General features: G+C 36.8%; 1 protein-coding gene across 3 annotated transcripts in view; it reads left to right on the top strand.

Moving 5' to 3' along the window:
• The window catches only part of LOC309817744 (gamma-taxilin-like), a 60991-nt gene extending 44927 nt beyond the window's left edge, over positions 1 to 16064 (top strand). The window contains exons 4-10 of one of the 3 annotated variants that reach the window (XR_014296243.1): positions 2551 to 2721; positions 4200 to 4394; positions 6770 to 6889; positions 8651 to 8725; positions 10709 to 10801; positions 11690 to 12866; positions 13818 to 13867. Coding sequence is in view for 2 of the 3 variants with exons in the window: in XM_082647021.1 (XP_082503147.1) it covers positions 2551 to 2721; positions 4200 to 4394; positions 6770 to 6889; positions 8651 to 8725; positions 10709 to 10801; positions 12771 to 12866; positions 13818 to 14138 (1071 nt within the window). In the remaining variant the exon portion in view is untranslated. Of the gene's footprint in view, positions 1 to 2550; positions 2722 to 4199; positions 4395 to 6769; positions 6890 to 8650; positions 8726 to 10708; positions 10802 to 11689; positions 12867 to 13817 lie in introns of all 3 variants that reach the window. The other 2 variants (XM_082647021.1, XM_082647022.1) reach the window with 2 other exon arrangements.
• Positions 16065 to 19761: the final 3697 nt, after the last annotated feature.

Below are 19761 nucleotides of genomic sequence, written 5' to 3'. Positions count from 1 at the left end.
TTCTCTAGGGCAATTTGCTTGATTGGTCTTTTTCCTTTGAATGGGCCATACTTTATTTTGTTGTATGCCTATTGATTTTTTTGTAGTTGTTAAAAACTGGACATTTGAATCTTACGGTGTGGTAGTTCTGGATATGAGATTCTCTCTCTTTACCAAGGTTTGTTGTTTTGTTTAATTTTGTTTTGTTATTGTTGTAGAGTGTCTCTTTGTTAGAGATCAGCCTGTGATGCAAATCTAAGGTCTTCTCACGTCATCTTTGATCCTAGACTTGCATGGTGACTTTCTAAATTTCCCCAAATGGGGTTGGTTTTGCATGTTCTAGTGCTTAATGTCTCTTCAAAGGGGATAAAAAAGGATAAATGAAGGGGAAAATAATAAAATTGATCCTGTTTCCTTCAGTCCCCTACATGCTTCTTCACATGGAGGTGTTTGCAACACTGGTGGCCCACCTCTGTGTCTACCCTTTTATGATCAGGTGTATTTATAAATCCAGAGTCAGAACACAGATCCCTGACATTTGGAGGACTGAGTCTTCATTGCCTACCCTGGCTCATGTGAGTCGCTCCAAGAATTTTAGTATGGCCGCCTGCCATGGCGCTGTGGAGTGGAAGAATAAGTACTACTACACTGCTTTTGGTTTAAATGAACCAAAATTAATTACAATTTACTGACCAAGTATTTCTCTGGAAATTGCAAGCCTTTGAATAGACCTCAGAGTTCCAAAATAATTATATCAGTTTCTGTCAGTGTAGTTGTTGTCTAGATGTGGAGACAGATTCCTGGCTCTGTCCACTGTGCCATCTTCCCTGATGTCACTTCAGCTTCTTGTTCCTGACTACCTCATCACTGTGCCCTCCCTGGCTGTCCTCTGCTCCAGAGGTGAAAAGTCAAAAGATACTCTATTCAGACTGTAACCATTGGTGCAGCATACCTGTTGAAGTACTCCCATTGCAGTTGTTTTCTGTAACTGCTGTAGCCACCTCTACATTCTCTGCTTTGTCTTTACCCATACCACCTTCTGTCTTTATGTCTGTTTTTTTCCCTTAGGTTTCATACATCATCATAATCAGTATTTCTCTTTGGAAATACTCCTTATCCCCTTTGTTCATTCCACCTGCGTGGTGTAATGCCAACTCTGGGTATCCAAAAATATAACTAGGCAGATGAAAATGCAACTGGATCTTCATCGCTGAAGATCATTTTAATACCTGTTTCTCCACAGTCACTCTAGTATTATAAAAGTGCCACAGTGAGATGATACCTTTTTTGTTAAATATTAATCCTCAAATTCCCTCTACCTCTCTGCAGTATATTTCTATAGAGAAACCATCAATCTGTCAGTGTCTCCACATCAAATAAATTAAATACAGGAACTTCCCTGGTGGTGCAGTGGTTAAGAATCCGCCTGCCAATGCAGGGGACATGAGTTCGATCCCTGCTCTGGGAAGATCTCACGTGCCGTGGAGCACCTAAGCCCATGTGCCACAACTAGTGAGCCTGCGCTCTAGGGCCCATGAGCCACAACTGCTGAAGCCCACGCGCCTAGAGCTGGTGCTCTGCAGCAAAGAGAAGCCACTGCAATTAGAAGCCTGTGCACCGCAAAGAAGAACAGCACCCGCTTTCTGCAACTAGAGAAAGCCCACGCACAGCAACAAAGACCCAACGCGCCAATAAATAAATAACCAAACAAAAAAATTAATTGCATTTGTGCCCATCTTCTGGACGCTCATTCAGTCTTTTTAATCATTAATGTTTATTAATGTTTATTATTTCAACGTCAGTACCTAATCAATTCAGTGTAATATATCAGCTTCTGAGATGCAGTACCAGTATTTTTTTAAATTATTGTTACCATTGAAGAGTATAATTACAATAGGCACAATAGAGATTATACTAATCCTCTGGTATGTGAGAACTTTGGACGGGGAAAGAAAGAGGTTTAGTTACAGATAATTTGTATAGAACCTATGGAACCTGTTTAACCTACACTTAAATTAGTGTGCTCTGCTCATAGACCATAGTAAGATACAAAAGCAAGATTATTTTTTCCCTGCAGGAATTTCAATAAAGCTGTTTTTAGTAGCTGTAAATATTTTACCTGTAAGGAGACTTGATAGGTTTCTTGGATATGTTACTTTTGCACTTGGAGTATTTGGGTGAACGTTCATTCGTTTTGAAAGCTTTATTGAAATGTCTGTTAGCATAAAACAGAAGAATTTGCTCTAACTCTGAAATTGCCTTCTTTACTCACAAAGACTCCTGAGTGCTGCTTACCCTTTTCAACAAAGTGTGTTTCACATTTTTCTTTTAGAAAAATAAAACTCTAGATAGTGTTGATTCATAAGAAGTGTTCTTAAGAGATTTAGTTTTTAATAAAATAATAGACAATGAAATTGGTTTTCTTCCTGCATTAAATGATTTGTGTACTTTCTTGTGACATCTGAGTAAAAAAGTAAGAGAAAAAGTTCCATGACTATAATTGCTATTTTTCCAGTTTTAATTCAAAAGTTTTTACTTTCTAAACCTAAAGAAAGTGCTTATTACTTTTAGCTGGAGGAGAGCAGGAACGTTCAGAAGCAAGTGAAGATTCTGCAGAAGAAGCAAGCCCAGATCGTGAAAGAGAAAGTTCAGTTGCAGAGTGAACACAGCAAGGCTATCTTGGCAAGAAGCAAACTAGAGTCTCTTTGCAGGGAACTTCAGCGTCACAATAAGACATTAAAGGTTAGTTGGTTTCTTTTTCTGTTTTACAGGAGGTACTTAGGCTGATTTTATAATTACCCTGTATGTATTTGAAGTAAATCCTTATGTCATTTGCTTTAGTGGGACTTAGTTACATTAATGGGTGCTGGTTGATAAATCCTGGGTACAATTGCTCTGGTAGATTAGGTTCCTGAGCAGACCAGTCTGTGGGGTCCTCAGAGACAAACTACCTTGCTTTTTATTTTGCTTGGGCTAATGCTGTGTGTGATGTCATTGTAAATCAAAGACTTTTTATATCTAACATTTGGTTTCAGATTCAAGGAAGAGCTCCTTACCTCATACTTGATCACAGGGAAGCTAGAATGTACTGATGTTTATGTCAATAATCCCCCTGCTTAGGAAGTTTAAGGCTGCCGCATAGTCTTCTGACCATTAATGTAGTTGATTACCATGTTTCCCCTGGATAAGGAATGAAATGGCTTGGCTGAAATGAAGAAACTTACAGACTTGAGTCAGAATGAGTTTAAAGGAAAAGCATGTGGCAGAGCTCTCCTATGGATGTTAATTGGGTAGTTTGCTTTCTACTCAGTGCATTTTCAACTATTTAGTTGCTGAATACTTCAGAATACTAGTCATACCTGAGCTGATATAAAGGAATTAGTAAAGGAAGTGAAGGAAGAGGGAACAGGTATCAAAATTTGTATCAGTAGGGGAAGAAGGACAAAGAGTAGACTCTAGAAAGAATCTACCTCCTATAATGGGAACATGTCTGCCTTTAGCAATAAAGAGGTACAGTTGGAGTATGATTTTGATTGAGCATGGTTGATGTCTGATTACCCCTATCTCTGAAAGTCTCAAGGACCTAGAATATAGGACAACTCAAGAAATAATCATCTAATGTGTGGGTATTTTTTTTCCCTTTGCTTTTGAAACCTTGGATTTAGATGTAGTAAAAGTAGATTTTTTTTCTTAAAACAGGTCAAAATTTTGACTGAACTAATAATTGTTTAGGTAAAGGTCTTCTGGCATTTGAAAGAGTTGAAAGTAAGCTTTTTAAAATAAAGATTCCATTTGTCCCTTGCCCTTTAGGGAATGTGACTCAGAAAGTAAGGTGCTAAATGGGATATATATCACTTGAGGCTGATCTAAGAAGATGCTCTGCTTAACCAGTGAGGAGGATATTTGGCAAAATAATGTGGAAGAAGCACACTGTGTGGACAGGCTCCTCACTTGTACTGTAGTATAGTGATTATGTAGATGGTCAGATAACACTTTATTTATAGCAGGGCAGTTTGTGTTTCTATGATTACTCTGTCTAGTTTGGAAAATCTGCTTGATTTTCAGTGAGAGCTTTCTGGCTGTAGACCAGAAGGGAGAAGATTTTAGTTCAGAAGTAATACTTTGGGCAGCATTATATGAACCCACATAGCGGCAACATCTTTTTTTTCAGCATTTGCGCTATAGTTTCACAGTATTAACAAAAGATTTTGGTTAATTAGGAAGAAAATATGCAGCAGGCAAGAGAAGAAGAAGAAAGACGTAAAGAAGCAACTGCACATTTCCAGTTTACTTTGAATGAAATCCAGGCACAACTAGAACAACATGATGTACACAACGCCAAACTCCACCAGGAAAATATTGAACTGGGAGAGAAACTGAAGAAGCTCATTGAACAGTATGCACTGAGGGAGGAGGTAAAGATGTTTTCTGTGTTTAGACATCTTGTTATTTCCAAAAACTTTGTGCCACTTCTTACAAATTTTATTGTCACCGGACAGTTTTAGAACTTATGCATATTTATAGTGGAAGTCAGTGATTTCTTAGGAGAAGGTTAGGCACTATGTGAACTGAATTGGGATCATCACTTGATGTCCCAGGAGTCAGTGGATTTGGATATGTAAGGTAATTTCTAGGAGACATGTTAAGTAGTACTTGTTTCCCATGTAGTACTGGAAGAATATGATTTTAGCACAGAGACAGTTTTTCCCATATCTGACCTAACAATAAATAAATATTTGGCACCCAAACACTGAATATCTCAGACTTCTGTAATAATCTGTACAGTACAGTACCATTGCTTTCCCCCTACTATATTGTATTTGGGAGAAGAAAATAACCCATTACCTAGTCCTGTTGGTATACTTAATGAAGTAAAAAGTTAATAGGAATGATCTGTGGCTGCAGAACCTGGTCATTGCAATTACTTTACAAACTAGTCTGGAAGTTGGGTGGTGTCTAGATTAAAAGCAAATTGGTGATAACCTGCTCATCTAAGTTTTGTTACTTTCACAGGTCAAATGTGCAGGATGAGAGGATTTGGGTTTTCCAAAGGGTGCATACCCTGTCTTTAATGTGCTTTAAGCTAGTAAAATATTATTCTTTTATGTATTTTGATCCTTATGCAAACAGGTAAAAATTGCTAACTCAAAAACATTATCTCCAGTTAAAATGGAAAACTTCATATGTATTTTACAACAACAACAGAAAAAGATTGTGGCATTTGTGCAGTTTCAAATTTCAGATTATTTCAATTTATAATTTTATATAGTGTTTGAAAACATTTTTAAGATTTTGAGCATTTTCCAAACCATTCTTCTATCTTTTAACAGATTTCTAACTTCCATAATTTGAAAATTAAAAGTAGAATTCATCAGTTAGTTTCAGCAGTTATTCACTTTTGTGCCTAGTAACATTTTTTATCTACTTTCAAGCAAATCCAAGATGATATATAATTTCACTCCACTGTTTAAATGCATATCTTGAAATGGCAAGACTTTTTTGAAGCAGAATACAATACCATTTTCATACCTAAAAATTTCACAATAACTAATCAAATACTTTATCACTGTTTACATTTCTCCATCTCCCACTTTATAAGATTGTTTGAATCAGGTCCAAATAAGGCTTAAACAATTGATTGGTTGTTACGTCGCAAGTCTTTGTAATATATAGGTTTCCCTCTCTTTTTTTCTCCTTGGATTCTGCTTATTGAAGAGACAATTTTTAAGCCTATGCAGTGAATTTTCTTTTTTCTTGTATTTATTTTTATAGAGTCAGCACTTTCTTAAAGGAGTCTTTTATGTTTTGTTGTTTTCAAGAATGACAGTCTACCTGGCTATTAATGTAGTGAATTTGGAAAATGTATGTCCAGGTCATATTACTTCTAAATCTTTTTTGAGATATTACAGAATTTTGTCTTCCTTTGGGTAAGAATATAATTTAATAATCAAACTGTCTGCAATTCAAGACAGATCTGGTACAGTCCTCAAAAGCTAATTAGGTTATGTCTTATCAATTAGCCTTTCTTTCTCTTACATGGGTTATTTAACTAAGAGAGTTACTATTTCTCTGAGATGGATGTTCTGATTACTTTATTGTACATGAGTGCCACTTAACAGTTTAGTTTGGAAATATGACATCTTCTCTTACCAAGTGTTTACTAATGTGTCAGGCACCAAGCCCCTTAGTTTAACCATTGCATTGATTTGTACAATAACTCCGCAAGGTAGATGTGTTTATCAACCTTTTTAGTTAAGAAAACTGAGATTCATCAATGGGGAGAATTTGTCCAAGATCCTCCACTAAGCCAGGATATGACTCCAGGCTAGTCCTACCATTATGCCATGGTACTACATACTACTACCTACAGTATGAAATTCTGGAAAATTTAATGAGGAGAAAAAAATGTCCGGGAGTCCTGTGTATGTTGAATGGGTTTAATAGTTTGAGCTCCTTTTCAGTCTTTTTCTTGATAGTTTGAGCCTAATATTCAATATAGAGCAGAAATAGGATATATAAAACTGTTGATGGTAATAACCCACCTCCAACAAGGAACAAGTATGGGGAAGTAGTCAGAGGGGATATTTCTTGTAGGTGTAGGGTGGTTTGCAAGGTAATATAAATAGATTCTTCTTCAAGCATATGCACAGAAAGACCCAGTGTTGTTAGCTATCATAGTATTGGTAGGAACAACAGGGAGGCAAGATACTGTAACTTGTGTTATATACTTCCCTCACCAGTGTGTACCCTTTTTCATTAAGTGATGGAAGAAATTTTATTTTCCTTCTAGCATATTGATAAAGTGTTCAAACACAAGGAACTGCAACAACAACTTGTGGATGCCAAGCTTCAGCAAACAACACAGCTCATAAAGGAAGCTGATGACAAACATCAAAGAGAAAGAGAGATGGTAAGTTAATTATAGTGTCAAAATTGTTACCAAAGCCACTTAAATCTCTTAAACTCATTCAACATTATTTTACGTAGATCTTGGGTCATGTGATTTGTTTTTTTACTGTCTAGATTGAGAAATGTAAGAATACATTTGGTTTTGTATTTCTGATGAAATTTTCATATAAAATATATACTGGAACTATCATACCAAGTTTAATGGAAAGACCTGCACATGTTTGATTTTCTGTATGTAGAATGTTGTCTTGATTTTTAGATAGTGAGTCACCAGGTTCAAGATTTATGCCAGTTATTGGCAAATTAGGCCTTGAGAGTGAGGGGCAATTAAATTTCACACCAAGTTTTTTCACACCAAAAATGGGTCTCCTACACTCTCTGTTACATTTTTTCTAAAAGTTTAAGGCAGGTAAACTGTTTAATTACTCTGGTATAACTTTCTGATGAAATTTAACAGAATTCTCTATTTCCTAATCATACGGTATTGTTCCTTGAGTCTGCTCAGATTATTTTGCTTGTCAATTGTGAACATAGTGAAATCTCATATTTATCATACATAAATTAAATCATCTGTGCTTAACTTAAATTAATAAAGTGAGAAATGATTCTAGTAATGTGGACTATTCCATCCAGCATTTCATTCAAGTAGCCTAGGCACTGAGGTAAACATGGTATGGCATACATATACCATGAGTAGTATTCCTGTGTGTCCCTCATGATGTAAACAACTCACCCTTAGTATGAGTCTAGGATTTAGAGACATACATTTTTTACAGCATGGACCTTCAGTACAAAGCCATAGACAGTGAAGATACAGTTGCTGTTTTCAATGTGGACTATGAACTGCTTGCACACATGAGTGTACGTGAATGTGTCTGTGTGTGTACATATATAACACATGTACATACATACACGTATTACATAAGTATACTTTCTGGTTGCTTTGAGGATATTTTAAGCCTTATTTACACTGTATGTAACATTATTTCAGAAGTTCAAGGATTGAATTTCACAGCTGCCTACCAAGAAAATTTACTGTACCATTTTCTTAAAAACCCGGGTGTATTAACTAGATACTCATCTGCCCCACTTTTAAAAAGGTAATTAGAGACCCAGTTTGTCTTCATTGCTTTGCTACACATACTTTCTACCTGCCTCATCTTGCCTCTCATGATGTCAATGAGCTTTCTCGACCACCCAGATAAGGTCAAGATTCATCACCCTGTTTTCTGCTTTGAAGTGTAGACATCTGATTATTTTCACCTATAACAGAACAATTTAACTCTGAGGTTTTTTTTTTTTTTTGCGTTACACGGTCCTCCCACTGCTGTGGCCTGTCCCGCTGCGGAGCACAGCCTCCGGACGCGCAGGCTCAGCGGCCATGGCTCACGGGCCCAGACACTCCGTGGCATGTGGGATCTTCCCGGACCGGGGCATGAACCTGTGTCCCCTGCATCGGCAGGCAGACTCTCAACCACTAAGCCACCAGGGAAGCCCAACCCTGAGTTTTATAAACCTTACTATGCCTCTCAGGTACTTTTTATCTGTAAGTGGTTTAAAGATTATTTCTATATTCCTAAGTATTAACAAGGGTTTAACAGATCAAAGATAGGGATAATTGGCAATTGATGTAATAGGATGTTTCACTGACCCATGATTCTTGTTAAAATAATGAAGGAGAGGCTTAGTGTTCGGCCATCTGACACTTTAGTCAAATGTGTAATTACTACTAGTGTTTTGCCAGAATGTTTCTGTTTTCTAGCTATTAAAAGAAGCAACAGAATCGAGGCACAAGTTTGAAGAAATGAAACAGCAAGAAGTACAGTTAAAACAACAGGTAACTTGACAGTAGAGGTTAGCAGAGTTTGTGAGTCTCCTGGTTCCCAGCCAGAGCCAGAGCTGAACTGAATAATAGGTATTTTGGCCTCCTGAAATTTTCCTCTTCACTTCGGGTGACTTACTTATCATGTTTTGACTAGGAATTTTCTCTGGAAGTCCTGTATCCCAAGAAACCCCTCAGTTCCAGGCAAATTGGTATGTCTGGTCAGACTGTTTTCAGTGTTCCCATTCTATCAATACTATCCCGGATAGTTTCTCCAGTATCTTTTGAGTTTCTCCTATGAGGAAAATAAAACAGTAGAAAGTACATATTTTGTTGTATGTGTAGTGTTAGGTCCACTTCCAGGTAAGGTTGCATGTTTGTTCTTTTTAAAAGAATTGGAGTTCTCCCTGGTTTTCAGTTCAGCCTTCTTGTGTTGTCCTTTCCAGTTTCTAATTTGGTTGCCTTGTGTAGAATAACGGGAGCAGATGCTGCATCCTTGCTTTAAAGGAAAGATATTGGAAGGATTATGCTTCTCATCTTGTAAAGTTTTACCAGTTTATTTACCTTCTTTATTATCCCTGTATACTCAGTGATTCATATAAATGGAGAAGAGAATTGATGTGGAGAGTGTATAAAAAAGTCTGTATTTGCTTTGGGAGATGGTCTTTAATGTGGGAGTCATTGATAATTTCTCCAGGATGAGACACCAAGAGGACCTATTTACCAAGCTCACAGGCCAGCTCTGATTCTGTTGTAATGTTATCAGTGCAATTTCTGTTGTTAGGGACGTGTCACTTTTTGACATTTCCTATCTAATCATTAGTTTTCTTTACTGCCACCTGCTCCCTAAATGTGGCTGTCCTTTCCAAGTATTAGTCTCATTGTATGTTCTTACTATGTTAGTTTCCAGCTTTCATTGATGATTTCATAGTCTTACTGGTGTGTCTTGACCACTGTTTAGTAATGTAGGCACATAAGTTCAAGTGTATGGTAGTTACCACTTACTAACTACACAGTATTGGCCAGCACTGAACTCTCAGGTGGAACAGGATACTTGGATGTTCCATTTTCAGTAAAAATGGACCATGCTAAAACTGCCATAACTTCTAATCTCCCTTAAGTGTCATTGCATCGTATCCTACTCCCTCCCCATCCTATTCACATGGATCTATTTAATATTCCTAATATAGCACTAATGAAAGTGGAAAAGCCACTTTTTTTGTCCTCCATCTTTTATTCTTTTCTACTTCTCTGGCAAACCACTTTATTTTCTGAACCTCTGTTTCCTCGTCTTGAAGATAATACAGTTATATTACAGTAGCACTCCCCTCCCCAACTGAACTCATTTTCTGTGGAAGAGGAAAAGGTGACTCTGCATTCTGTATTCTCTTTAGTCTTGTCAGTTAGCATTATTTTCCCAGCTAGAATAAAAATTCCTTGAGGATAGGGGTTAAAATAAAAATTGTTGTTTCTGCCTCTTTTCGAAGATCTTTTTCTCAACTGTACTCCCACTAAATTCTTTCTCCTTCAGCCAAACTATTCTTTGACTTCTGTTGTATTTTCCTGCTTAGGTACGGAAAGACATAGCCTTGATATCAAGCTAATAATTATGCAGGTTGTACTCTGAAAGATTGATCTTTTCTAAGAACAGTTTTACAAATGTAAGGAGAAGGGTAGTGCATAAAGCATTATAATTATATGAAATGTGTAGTTATACCACTGTAGTTTATATTGGTGAAATGGAGCTATAGTAAATGTACATTTTAAACATGTACAGTTACATTAGACCAACAAAATTTCGTAAGTCTCAGTGCATTTCAGTGAGTTATAAGAATTTTAGCCATTTATGTCTGCTCAAAGATTTATTATGCATTTGCCCTCATTTTTTATCACTTATAACAAGTAACTAATGTTTCGCCACACTGTGTTATTTTGATAGTCTTTGGGATTTTATGTCACTTATCTGGAACTCAGAATATTTGATACTTTTTTCTGTAGCTTTCTGTTTATATGGATAAGTTTGAAGAATTCCAGACTACCATGGCAAAAAGCAATGAACTGTTTACAACCTTCAGGCAGGAAATGGAAAAGGTATTTACATATTTTTAGTAGAATATCACTACTAAATTTATAAGAGGTTATTTTAAGCATAATTACTATTTGGATGGAGTCTGATCCTGATCTTAACTTTATCTTTTCTTATCCTCTGCTGGCTTATTTAGAAATTTTGCCCTGAAATTACCCCAAGTTGCTAATGATCTTAATACTCTTAAAATTAAATTTTTGTACTAAAGGCGAATTGTTGTTAGGAGTAGATTTTTAAAAGAGTCACTTCAGATGATCACTCCCAGTTCTTTCATAAAACATTGGTAGATTATTTGCCTAAAATGTTTTTAGTCTTTTAAATTTGATCTCTATACATATAATATAGAGAGACATCTTTATAAAATTTATAAAGTAGTTAAAGTTTGGTGTACAAAAATGTTTTGGGTCATTCTAGTTCAGAATATGGGCTAAAGGACAATTTTAAAGTGTATAGTTACCTGCCTCTTTCTCAAAATAAGCAGGGAGTACCTTGGTTTGGAGCATGGATGCTGGAACTGAGATCTCTTGTTTGCGTTGTGTGAATTCCTTGGGGCAAGCTGTTTAGCTTGGCATTTCCCCTTAAAATTGGGATTTTTTTATAAAAGGTGGTCAATGGAGGATAAGTAACAGTAGGGCCTGGAATTTTGTAAGCGTTCAATAGGTATTAGTCATGATTATTATTAAATCTTAACAAACATAGTGGTTTAGAGCACATGCCTGGCAGTCACATTTCTTGGATCAATAATTGTTGTCATTTATTGTAGACCATGGGCCAGTTGTTTAACCTTTCTATTCCTTTTTGTTCCTTTATTCTTAAAAATGAAAGTAATAAATGTATCTGCTGTATTTCAAACAGTGCTTGGCGATGTTAAGTGCTCTGTTTACCACCTTCAGGTATTTTTACACCCAGTAATGTGGAGAATTCAGTGACAGTCCTCTCAGTTGAGGCTTTGGTCGAGGGACACAGTGGAAGTGTCAGCTGGACTCCAACACATGTATGCTTTTGATGAAGGACAGTTTAAGACGGGGACTCCCAAATTTGTTATCCTGCTGGAGAATCCTTTGGACTGGAACACATTCCTCTCTGCTAGTGGCTGTAGAGGTTACTACAGATCAGCACTCAAGCCACATAGTCTTTGTCTCACTGCATGGTGGTATTTTGTGGGTAATTAAAATACCGTGGCACACGGCATTGGCTCTGTCTTATCCTTGTTTCCCTCAACAGTGCCTGACTCAATATCTCTACCTAGAAAAGACCTAATGTGCAGACCAACAATAAAGTATTATTAGAAACAAGGGTGATAGACCAGCATACCTGAATCTTATTCTGAATTTCTGAAAACTGAGATCTTGTAGCATGGGACGTCATTTTTTGAATCATTTTATCTTTAACAAAGTCTGAAATAAAACTGTCTTGTGAGTTGTGAGGATGATTAAAGCTAAGGATTTAATAATTAAAGTATTTTTCGTGATCACTTGTTATCCTGCCTCTAGTTCTGATACTAATATGTCTTATGATTCTTAAATCTGTTGGGGGCTGTGAATCTCTGTCCTTCCAAGAATCTGATGAGTTACTCGAGAACATGGACACTTTTTTCATACAACTTGGGGAGAAGGAGTTCTCATCTCTTGTTACCTCCAGCTGGAATGAATTGCACTCCAACCCTAATTGAGAGTTCAGAATGTGGTATCTGAAGTTTCCATGTGCTGCTGCTTCCTGTGAAACTGAGGAGATCAAATATGTTTTTCTCATAATATGCAGGTCTCAACTTTGGTTCCTACTGCTCTACCATAGGGACTTCTGTTAGCTCTGCATGTAACAGACCATCACAGCCACTTTTATAAAGATATAAATAGCTATCAGCCATGTGAGACAAGTACAGTGAGTGTTGAGGGATTAGAAGAACATTATAAAATGTTTTTGTGGTGGGTCAGGCAGTTTAGAATTTAAATTTGCAATTTTGTTGGTTCACAGATGACAAAGAAAATTAAAAAACTGGAAAAAGAAATGATAATATGGCGTACCAAATGGGAAAATAATAATAAAGCACTTCTGCAAATGGCTGAAGAGGTGAGAAGATTTTACATGACTGAATAGAAAATGCTCATTTATTTCAGTATTAATGCAGGCTAGAACTTATGAAGGTTTGCTAGGTAACTGTAGGTTTGATTATATGTTCTCTTTAATACAGTGATTTAGATTGTTGTGAGAGAGGCGTTTAAACTTTTTTTCTTAATCAGTTAGCTCATGTTTGTGGTGTAGACAGCTATAAAGTATCTGGGTTTGGCTTTGTTCCATAGCAAACTTGAACTTTTGCAGAATAAACTTGTTAAACCTGGTGTGCTGTTCCCCCATAGTTAATTAGTTAAATATCTGGTGTGGTCCAAGAATTTGCATTTCTTTCATGTATTATGGTAATACTGATGCTCTCGTTGGAAGGCTGCAACCTGAGAGACTCTGCTCTTCAGAAAACACAACTTTCTTTATATTTTTTATGGAGAGAGCACAAAATCAGCTGCTTTTCTACCTTGACTTATTATTTTACAAAAGGCAACACTGTACTGTTTGTCTGGTTTGCTGTAAATAAGGTTGAAATGTATTTCATTTGCAGTTAGTAATTTTCTCACTTTAATATACTTGATAAGAGTAATTTATAATATTTCACAAGAGAAAATATTGGAACTCAAAAGTGGTGGAAGGAAAGAAAACTTGTAGAAATAAGAACTTTCATCTTCTTACTTATAGCATTTTAAATTAAGATCCTGAATTTCCATAATACTTTATTAAGTCTACTTAGTACTTATTAAGTCAAGAAGTGGATTTTGCTTGCTTTCAAGAAATACAAGAGAATTTAATTTTTGCATTGCTCCCGAATAGTTGTAACTATTTAAATATAGTGGTGTTCAAGAAATGATAAAAAGTAGTTTACAGATTGGCTCAGATAACTTAGTTTTGTACATAATAACCTAACTTGTGTTTCCAAATATGAAGGTTCCATAAATTTTGTCTTTTTTTCCCCAGAAAACTGTCCGTGATAAAGAGTACAAGCCCTTTCAAATAAAACTGGAACGATTAGAGAAGCTGTGCAGAGCTCTTCAGATGGAAAGAAATGAGCTCAGTGAGAAGGTGGAAATCCTGAAAGAGCAGGTCTGTGTAAAAGCAGCGGATGTAGATTCAGCAACACCTGTGATACAGCCCTGCACTGCTCTTGATTCTAAGAAAGAGCTGAACACCTCCTCTAAAAGAGCTCCAGAAGGCAACCTGAAGGCTAAGCCCAAAGGAACAAATGAAACAAAATGCAGCTTAAAAGATCCTCTCCACATGATCTTTTCTGGGCATTGATTCAGTTGACTAAGATGAAGTGTGATCACTGTAATGAGAGATATATTTTGCATATAACTTTTCTATAGTAGTTCCTCTTCCTTTTGTGATGAAAATTTTCTTACTTTTTCTACCATATCTGTATTTTCTTAGCTGTTGTACTACATGGTACAGGAGGCTGCTTAGCAGTTAGGTGTTGTTTTAATGTATACATTTTTCCACAGCTGTATTATACACATCTGCCTTCTTTTTCCTTCATTGGACTGTATGTGTTCATTGCCTTCTCCTTTGAATGTATCGGTTCATCTGCTCATTGCCTTCTCCCTGCCTCTTGCATATATTTATCAGAATTAAATTGACACTTGTCTGATAATGGTTCCTTTTTGTAAAAACTAATACTAATTTAAATTCTAGTTCATTAATGTAAAAGAAAATATAAAGATGATTACTTTTGTCTAGTAGCTCATTTAAATGCCAGGTAGAAATAAAAGTGCAGTATGTGATATGAAAAAACACAGCATATTTGATTCAGATTAGTTTTTGATAATATTTTTATCACTTAAACTGAGATAACTGCAAGTTTTGACTCCTTCAAAGTTGTGGCAGAATATGTAAATGAAGATGTCATTTGTAGAGAAGGCATTATATTCAGGCAAGTTGTTGGACAGACAGGTTGAATGTGAATTAAAAATATTTGTATTCCTTTAGTTACAGGTTGGAACAGATGATTGAAGAAAAAAAATAGTATTTAGATCTTTGCATTTAGAAGGGGGAAGTTTTCTGAAGTTTGTTCTTTATTTAACTTTGTTAGTTTGATATCTAACAGCTGAATAATCTTATTTATATGTTCCTGTCACATTTATGATCTAAAATGGATTCAAAATTTAATTATATAATGGGAAAGAGAGCCCCGAATGTGAGATACTTAAAAAGTTCCATCACTGACCTTGATGATCAAGGGTCCATACAGTACATGAAAGCAAAACAAAGTACATGAAAATTGACTAACTACCCTACCAAAATTAACAAAAGCAGATAAAGTTCTTTAACAAATTTTTATAAATATCTCCTTTAGTTACTGAGTTAAATATTGGACTCACTTCTATGAGAGGAAATGAACATGTATGTTAGAAGTAAGAATTTACCTTAAAACTAATGTGATTGATCATATTTCACCAGAATCCTGCTGCATGTAAGATCCTGACATTTAATGTTAAGGTAGTTGTGTGGCACACCACACTTCTTTGTGGCACTTGTTTTCCGTGGAAAGTAAATCTTGGGCTGAAAGCAATGTGGTTGACAACATTTAAGTCTACTGTTTTGGGTGTAGCTAGGTATATTAGATAATTGTGTGAAATAATACAGAGATATACAAAGGTTCTGGGTTATGTTTGGGATGTATTTGGTTTCCCTTAAGAAATCTTCCTCTGGCTAATTGTTATTATATGATCCTTTTTTTCCTCAACCCTTGTTTGAAAACACTTTAGCTGGATGATGAAAAGTTTAAAGGTTGTGAAGAGTTGAATTGTGCTCGTTGCACCATTTTATGGAATCTTCTAGAGTTGTAAAATCTATAGTGGCAGTGGATACCAAGGTACAGAAAAAATGTGGATGTAGAATAAATTACCATTTTATTTTGAGATGTGTAGGAAGACATTCTGTGGTTATGAGACCAATTTTTTTTAGTTACTTTTGAAACTTTTATTACAGTTGGCTATCACCATACATTTCTCAGGTGTTGCAGAATTACCTACCTCTTTCAAACTGTAAATGAAAAACTGAAAAGTGCTAAATACACTGCTTTATTTTTACAGCTTACATTTTTCCTGAAGATAAAAAATTGAGACAGTCTTATTTTGCAATTCAAAGACATTTTGTAGATTTTTCATAAATGTGAATTTTATTTCATCTACTCTGTTAAAGGTTCAGTAAATATGTAATGACTAATTTAACTGTCTCTGTGTATTCTTTTAACTTAATGTGACTTCATATGACAATAATCAACTGAAAAGATAATTGTGAATGGCTGATTTCTCAGGCCTTGGAAGCATAGGTAATTACTGTACCATTTAAATAAGTGGGTGGGGTGTGGGGTAAAGGATACCACCCCCTGACTGACTGGCAGAAGTCGTTTTATTCAGCCAGAGTTTGGTTCACACCTTATTTTTTTCTTTTAAAGTAGGTGTTTTAGAAGATAGCTGTAGTGTAACTTTTGCCAAGGCTTTAAAAACTATGAATTTCTTTAGTCTTAGATGACCTTAGTAAGGGATATCTGTATATGGAGTTTCAGTGTCTTTTATTCAATTATCTTTTGATAACCAAAAATTGTGTTTACCTAAGTCTACATAAGCAAAGCAGCAAATTTTTATTTTTTGGTTGAACAACCTAGAAGAAAACTAATATTTGTCTTGAGTGTCCAGATACATCACTAAACAATAGAGGTCAAGAGAAATATTGTGAACAATGGTTGGAAAATGCTGAGAGTCAGCCCCTCTATTGCAACAACTAAATTTACAAAAGTTTACATCAAAGAACATTTTCTAGAAAATGAAAAGCTAATTATAAAATGAGAGAAAGTATTTCTTAATCATATGTTGCATAAGGTTATACTAACCAGAATATACAAAGAACTCTTACAACTCAACAACAAAAAGACAACAGTAAAAATTTTGGGAAAGTGAATAGACACTTCTCCAAAGAAGGTATGTAATAAGGTAGGAAATGAAACTTTAGTAATCTCTAGGGAAATGCAAATCAGAATCATGAGGTACCTTTTCATACCAGCTAGGCCAAAAATGAAATAGGCAAAATAACAATAAGATGACGTTTTGGAGAGATTAGAACTCTTGTAAATTGCTTAGGGAAATGTAAAATTGTGTAGCTGGTATGGGAATGAGTAGAAATTCCTCAAAATTTAATCAGGAGGTGAGATGATGTCACCAAGATTGGGACATGGGTCTTTCCTGAGTTTGCTCCCCCACACTGGGAAAATTAACAACCATTCTGAACAAGACAACATAGAATCCTAAAATATGGTGGGGGGGAGGTGAGCCTAAAGCACACCCCTGCATCTGAGACCAAGACAGAGCACATTAAGAGGGTAAGAGGAAACTTCCCCCAGTCAAACGCAGCACCATGTGAAGAGGTTCCTCTGACCCTCTGGTTGGTTACCCCATTGGGAAATAAGAACCCAGGAGGGACAATTAGCATTATCCTCAGCATTGTGGGTTGCTTTGTGGGAACCTGTAATCTGAGCTCACACTGTGGGCAATGTAGAGTTTTTTTGGGCACAACCATTGGGTATCTGACTGTGATGGAGCAGGGACTTGCAAAAACCAGCATGTGAGTTTTGGCAGGCTGAGTTTACGCCTGCAGCATCCAGTCAATCTCAACCACTGATTTTCTCATCCGCAGAACTAAGTTGGCACGTTCTTGGCAGGTAACTTGGTGGGGTGCATATCTGCCTGATTAGGATCCACAAACTAGATTTGCCTGCCCTAGATATCAGTTTGTCTTTGCCCAGTCAAGGTGCTGAGTCGAAGCACCACCCACTGGAAAGTGCTTTCAAGTCCCATGACCAGAAGGGTCAATGATAACTGGAAGCTGTGCAGTCCAGGGATGTTCAAGCTAAGAGGCAGGAGGGCAGAGCTGATTACTCCCAGATTAAAGTCAGTATCAGCCATGGAGGTGTCCCCTGCTACAGACAGGTAGGGGATTAATTCATAGCTAGGGCTGAGTGTAACCCTCAGCCCCTCCCAACCAGTGAGGCTGTTTTGGAAATTGAGATATGCCTGAAGTAGCACCTCCTCTTCCCATCCAGGCAAGGGGGCTGGAACATAGCCACAACTCCTATGGAGAATGCCTTTCAGTTCCATCTCACCAGAAGTCCTGACAAAAAGACCTGAAAGTTAGGGGGCTCAGCAGCACTGTAGTGAGAGTATTGCAGACAAAAACATGGTTTAGAGAACAAAGACAGTGGCCCAGTTTGGCCAGGGAACTAGAATGGGGGTTGGCATGGGATAAGAAAACAAGAGCTGCTGGTTTTAGAACGGCTTCTCCCACTGCAGGGAATCTAACCTGTAACCCCATTTTTTGTAGAACACAGCCGTCAGCATGTCCAGACTGGAGACCAAACCAGATCCCATAGGAAGCTGCAAAGCCCATGCAACAGCCTATGTTTAGTGACACTTGAATAGAGAGTATGACCTGACCAGGGAATTTAGTGCACACTAATGGCTGACTTGGATCCCCAGACAATGAGCTGTGCAGGTCCTGGGATACACCTTGCTGCCTGTCATGGCAAAGAAGCTAATTCATAGCCTCATCTACTACTGAAAAGAGTACCCAATCCTGACCATGTAGTAAGCCTGACCAGAGATCCTAGGCAAATGTGTAGTGTACTCTATAGCTTAACCTGCATAGAGAACCAGGAAGTCTAACTGTTCTAAGCCAGGGTCGCATCCCTCCATCCCATTCTCAGAGCTTGAAGAATTGTTCATCTCCCAAATAAATAATAAGAACAGGACCCAGCTGCCCAAGGACTTTCCCAGAAATGGTTTTCAGAAAACCAAACCCAGAAAACCAAACTGAGCTGACTGGTGAAAAACTCTCTCTGCCAGAGTAAACCTGTAAAGTCTGGAAGAGGAGTTCCATTACTCAAATGTACAGGTAACAACATAAGAAATAAAGGTTCACAGAAATCAGGTAGATGTGACATCAAATAAAACACTAATAACTGACCCAAAAGAAAAGGAAAACTGTGAACTGTCAGACAAATTCAGGGTAACTCACTTAAGGAAGTTTGGTGAACTACAAGAAAACACATACTGACTGTGAAACAAAATTAGGAAAATGATGACTGAAGATAAAAAGTTCAGTGAGGAAATAGCAAACTTCAAAGAAGGCAAACAGAAAGCTCTGAGTTGAAAAATAAAATAACTGAAGAATTCAGTAGAGATTTACAGAAAAATCAATGACATGGAAGATAGAAGGTCACAGGAGTAAAAAGGAAAAAAAATTGAAAAGGGACAAAAAGACTGCAGGAATTATGAGCCACAATGAATATATACACTACCAAACGTAAAATAGATAGCTAGTGGGAAGCAGCTGAATAGCAGAGGGAGATCAGCTCAGTGCTTTGTGACCACCTAGAGAGGTGGGATAGAGAGGGTGGGAGGGAGGGAGATGCAAGAGGGAAGAGATATGGGAACATATGTATACGTATAACTGATTCACTTTGTTATAAAGCAGAAACTAACACACCATTGTAAAGCAGTTATACTCCAATAAAGATGTTAAAAAAAGAAGTCCTTATCAGTACATAGACCTAGAATGGCTGAATGAATAAACCATAAGTTCCAATAATACAATATCTAAAATAGACACAGACCAATAGTGAAGAGATGGTAAAAGACATTTCAAGCAAAGGGAACCTGAAACAAAGAGAAGACAAATGAGAAGGAGGGATAGGAGGGGGAGGAAGAGGAAGAGGCAGAAGTGTTAGCCATATTTATATCAGATAAAATGGAGTTTAAACTAAAAATGACAGACAAGGAATTTCATTATGATAATGAGCATTAATCCATTAAGAAGATAGAACAATTATAAATATTTATGCAACCAACAGCTGAAAATGTGTGGGACA

This window comes from Grampus griseus (assembly GCF_964374135.1).
Source record: "Grampus griseus genome assembly, chromosome: Y".
Taxonomy (NCBI): Eukaryota; Metazoa; Chordata; class Mammalia; order Artiodactyla; family Delphinidae; genus Grampus; species Grampus griseus.
The sequence above is the reverse complement of the archived record's forward strand: the minus strand, read 5'-3'. Positions and strand labels throughout refer to the sequence as shown.